The 12,971-nt window shown below is 42.2% G+C and overlaps 2 protein-coding genes across 3 annotated transcripts in view; both read left to right on the top strand.

Moving 5' to 3' along the window:
• Positions 1-1,958, top strand: part of mrps5 (mitochondrial ribosomal protein S5) — a 29,063-nt gene extending 27,105 nt beyond the window's left edge. Inside the window, exons 9-11 of the mRNA XM_024428763.1 lie at positions 405-467; positions 1,069-1,205; positions 1,348-1,958. Coding sequence (XP_024284531.1) covers positions 405-467; positions 1,069-1,205; positions 1,348-1,572 — 425 coding nt within the window. The 3' untranslated portion in view covers positions 1,573-1,958. The remainder of the gene's footprint in view (positions 1-404; positions 468-1,068; positions 1,206-1,347) is intronic.
• A 10,137-nt stretch (positions 1,959-12,095) lies between these two features.
• LOC112255925 (tau-tubulin kinase 1-like) overlaps positions 12,096-12,971 on the top strand; it is a 38,503-nt gene continuing 37,627 nt past the window's right edge. For both annotated transcript variants that reach the window (XM_042324850.1, XM_024428776.2), the window contains exon 1: positions 12,096-12,448. The gene's annotated coding sequence lies outside the window, so the exon portion shown is untranslated. The remainder of the gene's footprint in view (positions 12,449-12,971) is intronic.

A 12,971-nucleotide genomic window follows, 5' to 3' on the forward strand; every position in this document is an offset into this window, starting at 1 on the left:
TATGTATTTGTTGTCAATGTTTTGACATAAAAACAGTCAATAATTGGAAGAGTTGCAGAGTTCATTTTTAAAAAATCCTTTGTTGATTAGATGCTTTTTTTCATTAATTAGGCCATTGTCTCTTGAACCTTGTAGTCTATCCACTTGAAACTGATGGACAGATGTAAAAAAATATATATGTAGTTATTCAAGTATAAATTACCAATGTTACCATAGATGACTTATTAATTACCAAATTAGCGATAGTCACTGGTAGTTTTACAACCCTAATCAGGAGAAATCAGAAAATGCCCCCTATTCACTACTTAGTGCACTTTTTTTGGCAAGAGGTAAAGTGCAGGACAGGCTGGGATGAACTGACAGCTGGGTTGACTTTGATGGTTTGTTTCTTCTGTTTTTAACAGTTTACCATGATATCAATTCCACTTTCAAGAGGACTACCCTACTCATGAAGAAACAGCATAAAGGTATAGTAGAGGGGGGGGGGTGTTCAGGGCTGCCCCTAACAGAATGTGTTCCACCTAAAAGAGCAACAAGTTGATGAGAGTTGAACTGACAATGCACTGAGAAATGATACCATGACAATGCTGCTCTCATACCCTATACACAAACACACACAGTCTCTCTGATACTGTTCACATAGACACAGTCACAAATCTATTCACTCACACAAAGGAACCCACACATCTCTCTCTCATTTATGCCCTGTCATGTAAACCGCCTAAGAGGCAGTTGGGGTCTTGTGTAAAGGATTATGAAACTCCAGTGTAGTTGTGACACTGGCTTTTGGAGTAGTATCCACTCAGACCTTTGTCCTCACTCACAACACTAGTGTTAGTGTCTGCTCCCCAGTCTTAGACTCAAGCGATATAGGCACAACCTCTCCTAAATATATCACTTATCAGAGATTAGTTTGGTGTCAGTTAATACTCTTAAACCGTGCATGTTTTTCATGTCTATGAGTATATGTGCTTCTGTGAATGTCATTTGTTCGCATTGGAAGAGTCATTGACAACACCGTGATAGGCATGGAGGTTGGCTACTAGTCTGACTAGTCTCTCTCTCTAGGTTACGGACTACACTGTCACCGTGCGGTCATCACCATCTGTAAGCTGATTGGTATAGAGGACATGTACGCCAAGGTAGAGGGCTCCGTCAACCTGCTTAACATCACCAGGGCTCTGTTCACCGGACTGGCTAATCAGGTGAGCCGTTGTCATCATCGTCAGGGAGACCTGCTGGCTCTGGCCAATCGCAGGAAATCTTCCTGCAAAAACATAGACGAGCTCTAAACACACGCACACAGACACTGCTTTAGACTAACCCTCTCCCCTTCTCTCTGTGTAGGAGACCCACCAGTCCCTGGCTGAAAAGAAGCAGCTCCACGTGGTAGAGTTTCAGCCGGAGCGTGGGCCCCTGCCCCTCATCGTGGCCACCCCTAAGAAGGGTGTGCGACCCGACCCTGAACCTGAGGAGGAGATCCCCAACACGCGGCTCAATTGGGACGACGTCCGTGCCTCTCAGGGCATGAAACGCTCTGTCTGGGCCGGGCTCAAGAGGACCATCTGGTGACCACAACACAACCATAACAGTAGACCCGCCCTATGGACCGGTTGAGATAGGTTAGGGCGATGTTTGGCTGGGTTCAGGTTGTTGGGTTGAGAGTGTTACTAGGAAGGAAGCCTGTCTCTCAGGCATCATACGACTCGTAAGATTGGACCCCAGTGGAAATATCATCAAACCGAGACATTTACTGTATGCATATGTATAGCATCATGACTTAGTATTTCACCAAAGGTTGTGAAATACTCCCAAAAGAGTTTCACATCTAAACAGTTTAATTCAACCAGTGGATCTTTTAGGCTCTGTAAGAATAGTGTTGTTTCAAAATCACTTGTTCATGTGACATTGCTGAAAATCTGAGTTGTCTAATTAAACATTGAAACTCTCCAAAATGGTTTGTGTTGTGATGTATTGCTTTTGAAAGAGCTGTCGGGACATTTTATGCTAAGATCACAGTTGTGATTGTGTGTGTATACCATTTCTCCTCAGCGTCTGTCTGTCGCTCGCTCCGGAGGCTCTTGATGTTTTAGCTTTTCAGGGATTTCGGCCTACACTTCCAGTATGCCACTTCTAACATATTCGCCACATTTTACAAACATGAAAACGAAACTCAGTGGTAACAATGCACCAAGAAAATGGCTTCAAAGAACTAGTGCTTTTAACAGTGAATGACTTGGTAAACACAAAGTATTAAGTTCTGCCATACTTTACCGTACTCTGGCTTTCCATGTTATCTCTCCTTGACTCAATCTGACTGTTAATGTGTATAATTATTCTCTTTAATGGCGCCTGTAGTCAATTTACAAATTATAAATAATTATGTGTGTGTGTGGCAGGGAGTCTCTCTTGGTTTGAAGAAGTATGAAGAAGCATTAATTCACACATGAGAAGTTCTCCAAAGAAGAGATCCTACCAATAGTGCCATCTGTCTTAAGCCGGACAGGCATTTCAATAATGTTCTATTCATGTGATTTTGAATTTGCCTTGAACTTGGTGGTGGATATCATGGTAGGATTCAAACAAAGTAGTAAACTCTTTCAGCTGAAAATGTAGGGTAGCACAGGACTAGGGTTGCAAAGCTACCAGTAATTTACAGAAAAATCTTTGGTAATTGGGTGGGACTTTACATCTTCGTCATACTTTTTTCTTCTTCTGCACACTACTCTTTTACACGTTTAATCTCTACGGGATTGGTGGCCTATTTTTGGACTATTAGGCCTAGTCCAGTAAATCTTGCATGCGTTCTATTCAGTTTGAGAAGGAGAGCATGAAGATGAGGACCGGAGGTCAACTTTGATAGCTTTAAAAACATGTTAATTGCCCATGATGTATTTATCAGAGTTATTGACCTCACAAAAAGCCAGATTTGAGTAATTTACATTGTGGTCCTAAAACTTGAAGCAGCAGCCGTGGCACAAATAAATCGGAAAAGGACCGCTCATGGTGCTGAAAGTAGACACATTTGAGTAGACATAATTAATTTCAAACATCAAATCCGAGACACCCCAATCAGTATGATATGTTAGGTTTTATATGGTATGTATTAATTTTTGGGTGTCCATCACCAATTTTGTATGATATGTTACTAATTAGAATTCATATTGTATGTTACGAATTTGAAAAACGTACAATATGTTATGAATTTGCAGAAGGTATGATAGGTATGAAGGTATGAATTTAGCTAGCTCACTAACTCACTAACGCTCACCCATCCACCCCGACCAACCATCCTACAAACGTAACATATAATACTAAATGGGGTGTTTCAGATTTACGTACAGAATGATATGAAATGCTCTTCGACCAGGTTGCAACAGGATATCAACGTTTCATTTCTTTGACATTCAGAGGCTGAACTACAAACTATAGCCAAGGGGAAGTAACCTAATTTTGTCACTATCAATTGATTAAGCTATTCACTTTTCCATATGGTTCAATATCATTTCTTATTTAACATTTATTTAACTAGGCAAGTCAGTTAAGAACAAATTCTTATTTACAATGACGACATACCCCGGCCTAACCTGTTCTTAACTGACTTGCCTAGTTAAATAAAGGTAAAATAAAATACATTTTAAAAACCCGGACAACGCTGGGCCACTTGTGTGCCGCCATATGGGACTCCCAATCATGGCCAGTTGTGATACAGCCTGGAATCAAACCAGGGTCTGTAGTGATGCCTCTAGCACTGAGTTGCAGTGCCTTAGATCACTGTGCCACTCGGGAGTCCTAAACCCAATACAAAAGACCCATGGGTAGAGTAGACATACCGGCACTGCTAAAACCATGTCATGTTTTACAGCTTTGTCATTCTATATATAATTTTAAATCATCTTATTTAATTATTTCATATTTTAAATGTGATAAGGCCACAGAGGACCAGATATGATTACAGACACCTGTGATAATCTGAAGTACCCAAAAAAGGCCAGTAGATGTCACCTTATAAATTCCTAATAAACTGTGAACGTTACCACAATTCTGGTAGTTTACTGGTAATATACCTTCCATTTGCAACCCTACACAGGACAGGTGCATTGTGTCATGTGACCTCTCCACCACCTGGGGGTGTTACTACTAGTATATCTGATATTCAGGCTTCTCATTATTGTTTGTCTTTATTTGTAGATACAGATAGGATTATTTTTTTGGTCATGATTGATATGGAAAAAAACAACGTAAATGTCTCTATTGAATTATCTTATAGCTCAAGTTCCTTCATGGAAAATCTGTAGATGTATTGTAAAGAATTACAATAGCTGTATCATCAGAGGGACTAGGTTGCTTTCTATAGGTAGTACATGTGACTAAAAGCAGATATGTCACACTTATTGTTAACAGTGGGATCTATATCCATTCTCTGATTGAGTTTCTGTAGTGCTAGCAGAGCAGATACCACAGACTGTGTAAAGGTTCACTAGCAGTGCCGGCATGTTTACTCGAACCCTGGGTCTTTTGTGTTGGGTGAGGCCCTACAGAGGCCCACTTATACTTATACCATTTAAATATTTACATACACCTTTACTTGGCCCTGGGGCCCCACATACAGTCCAGCATGCCCGCTCTCTCATGGAAATGGCTGGAGTTAGGGTTACGTTTGGGGTTGGAGAGAAGGCTAGGGTTAGAGTAGACAGTAGATTATGGTTGGAGACAGGGTTAGGTTAGAAATAGCACAGCCCATTATCTCTGATAAGTAAACACACAATGTACCTAACAAACCTACACACTTAGCACAAGTATGACTTATAACACAATTGACCAACATCATATAAATGCAATCAAGATAATTAAGCATATTTAACAAAACTAGTCAGAGAGCATGGCATGTTGAAATAGTTTTTTTATGCAGTCTAATGAATATCATATAAAGAATTGCTAAACTAAAGAGTAATTTCAGTCGCAAGACTATACCTTTCACTCATTTTGTACCATATCACATTAAACATTCAATAGCCTTTGCCAAAATGAATTGTGCAATAGTTATAAAACATATATCATTGGTAAAAATGTGAATTGGTATGTAAAGTGATGGTAAAAGATGGGGTGCCCAGACAGTGGCTGTTTGGTTAGTCAAGTGTACTTTAAAAAAAGGAATTACAGACATACATATATCACCAATGGACTACAGTATGTGACAATATTGCATATAAAAAACAAAAATAAACAACAGGATGATGAGTTCCTTAAAGGCCCAATGCAGCCATTTTTATATCATTATCAAAAATCATTTCTGGCTAACAATGACCGCTGCCACCCATCCACCCTTGTTTTTGTGTCCTCTGGTGGCGAAGATGACGAACCAGAGGAAGGTCATAATGAAGCAGAACACAGACACAAACAGCCCTGTGGGTTCCCTGGCTTTACATGAGTGGATGCCACCAGGATCCACACCAAACCCCCGAATATCTGTACACTCGCACACACACACACAAACACTCACACAACCACAACAGCCTGCTCAAAAACGAATCAAAACAATCCTGTCCATACATGCTACTCATCTGTACTCTCTACAAAGGTCTCCTGAAGCCTTCATTGACTTGGAATGACATCAAGTGCAAGGCTGTGTCCCAATAGTCTTCAATTACTCTTGTCGGGGATCACTGATTTGTTATGGCTGGAGAGGGAAAAGCAATATGGTGTGAATTCATCTCTTTCCCCCTTCAGTCAGTCTTCTTAGTTCCAACTCAAAAACAGGTAGTAATAATAATAATAATTGATTGGATGTACAGTATATATAAACTCTGCTGTACTCATTTCAAAGAAGTGAGAACCCATCTAAAGCAACTTCTACTGCAGAGCATATACATTTGAACTATTTTGTGATAACAAGAGACTGACAAATGTATGTAAAGTACAGAAAAGAGACAGCGATTGTCTTTCATTATCACCAATCTTCAGATAAAATGATGATCTTTCTGTGATGTAGCACTTAGATAAGTGGCATCTACATATTATGCAATGATGAGGCTATCATCTGGCACTAAAACGACCATACATTACATATGTAAAATGAACTGATGACAAAGTTAAAGCTGCAATCCTTAACTGAAACAATAACAAAGTAGCCAACCTGCCTGTGTTTTGGTAAAAAGCTGAAGGATGGGCTTGGAGAAATGTAACCACTCTCAAATTCAAAGCGAGAGCTATGTATGCAATGACTGACCATCCATAATATCAAAATTCCAGTGTTAACCCTGTTTTGAGGCTATACAGTGTTTGTTTATAATGACTTTGTTTACAAACAGAGTATAATAAGCTTATATTTTAACTAAGCTCATTAGGCATTTATAATTTATATTGTTGAAGAATCAATGCCGTTTATTCAATTTGTAGGTTATATCATTAAGTTATATGTCCAAAAATTGATGTAGCAACTAAAGATTGTAGCTTTAACTTTTTCGACAATTGACAGGAAAAATGTGAAAGAGATCATGCATATTTGAGTGGAATAAAAGCTGTATTGTGAAATTAGGGATGGCGAACGTTCAGGCAGCTGCACATACTCAAAAACTACAATATTATAAGCTCTAGTCAGTGCACCCAGTTCAATTCTGTTTGAGATACTTTTTAAACTCTCTAAATGGTTAAATGAGTAATAAATAGATGTAATTGTTGCAGTAGTTTGTGAGTGGGCAGTACATAGATACAATATACAGTGCATTGGGAAAGTATTGAGACCCCTTGACTTTTTCCGCATTTTGTTACGTTACAGCCTTATTCTAAAATGTATTACATTGTTTTTTCCCCTCACCAATCTACACAGAATACCCCATAAAACAGCCACATTTAATAAGTGTTCTGCTCTCAGCTGTGACTGGACCACTGGCATTGCTCTACTCTAGAAATATTGGAATGAATTCACTTTACATTAACAGAGGGAGATAAAGTCATTTGATTGTTTCATGTAATATTTGGGTATGCATGCATGATGTAATTCAGAGTATACTGTGAGAAAGGAGTTTTACTTTAGAATGGCAAATACTTTGCATAGACTCATACCAAGCACTTAAAGGCAAACTTGTGGATGAACCCTTGCCCAAGAACCCTTGCCCTGTGCCCAAGAACGCCAACGTAACCTGTATAATTCACTATTGCCCCATAGCACTCACATCTGTAGCCATGAAATGCTTTGAAAGTCTGGTCATGGCTCACATCAACACCATCATCCCAGGGTAGCACTCACATCTGTAGGCAAGAAATGCTTTGAAAGGCTGGTCATGGCTCACATCAACACCATCATCCCAGGGTAGCACTCACATCTGTAGGCAAGAAATGCTTTGAAAGGCTGGTCATGGCTCACATCAACACCATCATCCCAGGGTAGCACTCACATCTGTAGCCAAATGCTTTGAAAGGCTGGTCATGACTCACATTAACACCATCATCCAAACACACTAAGACAGTTGTGAAGAGGGCACGACAAAGCCTATTACCCCTCAGGAAATTGAAAAGATTTAGCATGGGTCCTCTGATCCTCAAAAGGTTCTACAGCTGCACCATCGAGAGCATCCTGACTGGTTGCATCACTGCCTGGTATGGCAACTGCTCGGCCTCTGACCGCAAGGCTCTACAGAGGGTAGTGCGCACGGCCCAGTACATCGCTGGGGCCAAGCTTCCTGCCATCCAGGACCTCTATACCAGGCGGCGTCAGAGGAAGGCCCTAAAAATTGTCGAAGACTCCAGCCACCCAAGTCATAGACTGTTCTCTCTGCTGCCGCACGGCAAGCGGTACCGGAGCACCAAGTCTAGGTCCAAAAGGCTTCTTAACAGCTTAACAGCTTAACAGCCATAAGACTCCTGAACATCAAAGGGCTACCTAGACCTCTCTTTTACGGTGCTGCTACTCTCTGTTTATAATCTATGTATAGTCACTTTAACTCTACCTACATCTACATATTATCTCAATTACCTCGACTAACCGGTGCCCCCGCACATTGACTTTGTACAGGTACCCCCTGTATATAGCCTCGCTATTTTTATTTTACTGCTGCTGTTTAATTCAAATCAAATTAAATCAAATCCAATGTATTTATATATCCCTTCGTACATCAGCTGATATCTCAAAGTGCTGTACAGAAACCCAGCCTAAAACCCCAAACAGCAAGCAATGCAGGTGTAGAAGCACGGTGGCTAGAAAAAAACTCCCTAGAAAGGTCAAAACCTAGGAAGAAACCTAGAGAGGAACCAGGCTATGAGGGGTGGCCAGTCCTCTTCTGGTTGTGCCGGGTGGAGATTATAACAGAACATGGCCAAGATGTTCAAATGTTCATAAATGACCAGCATGGTCAAATAATAATGATCACATGCAGAACAGTTGAATCTGGAGCAGCAGCACGGCCAGGTGGACTCGGGACAGCAAGGAGTCATCATGCCAGGTAGTCCTGAGGCATGGTCCTAGGGCTCAGGTCCTCCGAGAGAGAGAAAGAAAGAGAGAAAGAGAGAATTAGAGAGAGCATACTTAAATTCACACAGGACACCGGATAGGACAGGAGAAGTACTCCAGATACAACAAACTGACCCTAGCTCCCCGACACATAAATTATTGCAGCATAAATACTGGAGGCTGAGACAGGAGGGGTCAGGAGACACTGTGGCCCTCGGACAGGGCCAAACAGGAAGAATATAACCCCACCCACTTTGCCAAAGCACAGCCCCCACACCACTAGAGGGATATCTTCAACCACCAACTTACCATCCTGAGACAAGGCTGAGTATAGCCCACAAAGATCTCTGCCACAGCACAACCCAAGGGGGGGCGCCAACCCAAGACAGAAAGATCCCCTCCTAGGGACGGCATGAAAGAGCACCAGCAAGCCAGTGACTCAGCCCCTGTAATAGGGTTAGAGGCAGAGAATCCCAGTGGAAAGAGGGGAACCGGCCAGGCAGAGACAGCAAGGGCGGTTCGTTTCTCCAGAGCCTTTCCGTTCACCTTCACACTCCTGGGCCAGACTACACTCAATCATATGATCCACTGAAGAGATTCCATTGAAGCAGGTCGAAGCAGCGAAGGAGGGACAGCGACAACACTGGAGTTCGCGGCCACGACATAGGCCCAGTCCGGAGCCTCCAGCGATGGTTCCCAGTCCGGAGCCTCCAGCGACGGTTCCCAGTCCGGAGCCTCCAGTGATGATCCATGGCCCGGAGCCTCCAGTGATGATCCATGGTCCAGAGCCTCCTGCGAGGGTTCCCAGTCCAGAGCCTCCTGCGAGGGTTCCCAGTCCAGAGCCTTCAACGAGGGTTCCCAGTCCGGAGCTTCCGGCGACGATCCACGGTCCGGTTCCTCCGGCGACGATCCACAGTCCGGTTCCTCCGGCGACGATCCACGGTCCAGTTCCTCCGCCGACGATCTACGGGCCGGAGCTTCCGGCGACGATCCACGGCTCGGTTCCTCTGGCGACGATCCACGGTCCGGTTCCTCCGGCGACGATCCACGGTCCGGTTCCTCTGGCGATGATCCACGGTCCGGTTCCTCCGGCGACGCTCCATGGGCCAGAGCTTCGGCGACGATCCCCGCACCAGAGTCGCCACCGAAGCGGGAGGCTCCGCGAGCAGAGTGGGGTCGACGTCCCGCACCAGAGCCGCCACCGAGGCTAGATGCCCACCCGGACCCTCCCCTATAGAGTCAGGTTTTGCGGTCGGAGTCTGCACCTTTGGGGGGGTCCAGTTCTCATGGGGTACTGTCACGCCCTGACCTTAGAGATCCTTTATTCTCTATTTTGGTTAGGTCGGGTGTGATTAGGGTGGGCATTCTAGTTTCTTTATTTCTAGGTTGGCTTGGTATGGTTCCCAATCAGAGGCAGCTGTCTATCATTGTCTCTGATTGGGGATCATATTTAGGCAGCCTTTTCCCACCTGTTTGTCATGGGATCTTGTTTTGTGTATAGTTGCTGTTGAGCACTGCATTTACTTCACGCTTCATTTGTTCTGTATTGTTTTGGTGAGTTTAATTTATTAAACATGTGGAACTCTATGCACGCTGCGCCTTGGTCCATTTATTCCAACGATCGTGACAATATGTGAGACAAAAAGTGTCGGGAAAATTAATGATGTGAGAAATGGAGGTGGAAACTATTGACATAATATTAACATAATATCCATCATAACAAAGTAAACTTGGAGTCACTTGATGATATGTTGTGTGGTTTTCCCACTACGACTTGGGGAAAGCATACGGTTTATTAGGATACAGATGAAATAAGTTATGATGAACTTCATAGGATGGTGAAAGCATACGGTTTATTAGGATACAGATGAAATAAGTTATGATGAACTTCATAGGATGGTGAAAGCATACGGTTTATTAGGATACAGATGAAATAAGTTATGATGAACTTCATAGGATGGTGAAAGTGAACGGTGATGAGCTTGATGCTCCATTTAAATATCAAGGATCTTATTCTGGGGACATGATGATCGATGCTTGGCTGCTGTTTGACAAATAAAAATAACCTCGTACTTTTATCCATAATAATATCATCATATCGGCAGTGGTGGAAAAAGTATGCAATTGTCATACTTGAGTAAAGATGCCTTAACAGAAAATGACTCAAGTAAAAGTGAAAGTTACCCAGTAAAATACTACTTGAGTAAAAGTCTAAAAGTATCTGGTTTTAAATGTACTTAAGTACAGTGGTAGAAAAAAGTACCAAATTGTCATACTTAAGTAAAAGTACAAAGTAAAAGTAAATGCTATACATTATATTAAGCAAACTAGACACTATTTTTAATTACGGACAGAAAGGGGCACACTCCAACACTCAGAAATCATTTACAAACACAGTAGTTGTGTTTGGTGAGTCCATCAGATCAGCGGCAGTAGGGATGACAAAGCGTTATATTGATAGGTGCCATAATTCTGTCCTGCTTTAGCATTTTAAATGTAACGAGTACTTTGTGTGTCAGGGAAAAGGTAAGGAATAAAAAGTACATTATTTTCTTTAGGAATGTAGTGGACTAAAAGTAAAAGTTGTCAAAAATATAAATAGTAAAGTAAAGTACAGATACCCCAAAAAATGACTTAAGTAGTACTTAAAAGTATTTTTTCCTTAAGTACACCACTGCATATCGGCTATACCAGCACTGTATCTGCAAGCTGTTGGCTAGAGCACACATGCCAATACCAGAGTGGATCCATTCGCTATACCCACCCAACATTTTTAGTGGCTGTATTGGCATCAATATGGTTACAGATGAAAATATGATGGAAACCCATTTCATTTGTATTTTTTATTTGGTACATGGAAATGAGTATTTTTATGTGCACTACGTCATCACACACAGCTTTTTATCTGCAACAAGTCCGTCTCTGGTGGGAAAATGTGCATATTGTTTTTATGCGGAGATTCAAATATTCACATGAAAATATGTTGCCAATTGGATGGAAACCTAACTAGTGCTAAAGTAAATTGGTTGCATTTCAACCCATTCTGCCATGGGGCTGAGCAAAAATGTAAAATGCTGTAGTTTCAAAGGTAATATCTGCCTATTCTACATATTTCGCCATCTGGCGGTAAGAAACTTTGGCAGTTGTAAAGCTAATTTCCTGCAATTCTACACATTTTGCCATGACTTACGCCAGGTTCATTATATCTGAATGAGTGTGACTAGCAAAATCAATGACTGCCCCGCTGGAGGTCAAGGACCCTGGGCACATGCCCTACTGTATGTGTCTGGTTGTTGATGATTGGGCCAACTACACGGTTTAGATTTGAGTGACTATCAGACTGACATAACAAGTGGAAAACTGCTGATGCACTACCAAATGTCGAAATTGCACCTTGTTTATTCTACCTTTCTAACACTCAACAGTAAATTGAGTACCCCCTCCAAAAACAAAAGTCTGTAATCTGCATATAGGCAGAGGCGCTTCGGTCATGAGGGCCAAACGTCAAGGTTAAATGCACGAATGAGAACTGGAATTTATCTGTGGAGAAACAGTGCCCTCTTGCGTGTAAAAATGAATCTACACAAAGGAGGAGGTCATGGTTAGTGACTCAGTGAAACCATTGTGCATTGTGCACTAGTGCATTTTGCATTTGCCTAAGATCCTACAGACACACTGTTAGTTTGGTGCTGCTACTGAATCTGCTATTTCTGGCACATTTCACACAATACATAATTTCTCAACAGGCGCTTATCGAGCGCCGTGCGCTCCTCACGTTACCACGCAACAACCATCCATGGTCATGCAAGACTGCGCGCGTTGCGTAATGGGAGAATCTCGGTGATGCTGATTCAGAGGAGTAGAGGCGTATAACGGGGAGGATGGAGAATGGTGCAACGATAACCGACACATATGTCATTAACACGACCTCGCACAAGGACTGATGCACCTCTCAAATGCCTCGCGAACCGAGACCCTACAACGATGTCAGAAAATCAGGTCTGGATACAATGTTTTGCTCTTTGTTGAATTGATGTAGATGATCTTGCGGACATAAAGAACATCCAAGGCATTGGCACTTTGTCAATAATGATGCTGAATACAAGGTCGCTCGCTTTGGTATGATAACTTGGGAGAGCAACGCCACTTCGATGCGCTGTTTCTAGAGAATAAAGCAATCTGGAATAGATCACGGTGTCACTCCACAACACAGTTATTGGCAATGATGCCAGATGACGTAAGGAGCTTGAACATAACAATTAGTATTTTTTACATCTATATAACAAGAATAATGAATAATTTAGAAAGGACCATCATAATGCAGACTTACGTCAGTGATTTGAGTCGCTCACACAGGAGGTGTAGTCTTTTACAAGCATCTAGTCGGGTCCCTTTGCATCCGGCTTTCCCGACTATAAACGACATTTCCCAAAGTGCAACTCGCGGCTTACCGTGCAGTGGAACGTTCCATGGCGGCTGATTGACTGATATTGATCCAATGGGTGATTCCTGAAATATGTTT

This window comes from Oncorhynchus tshawytscha, linkage group LG01, assembly GCF_018296145.1.
Source record: "Oncorhynchus tshawytscha isolate Ot180627B linkage group LG01, Otsh_v2.0, whole genome shotgun sequence".
NCBI lineage: Eukaryota > Metazoa > Chordata > Actinopteri > Salmoniformes > Salmonidae > Oncorhynchus > Oncorhynchus tshawytscha.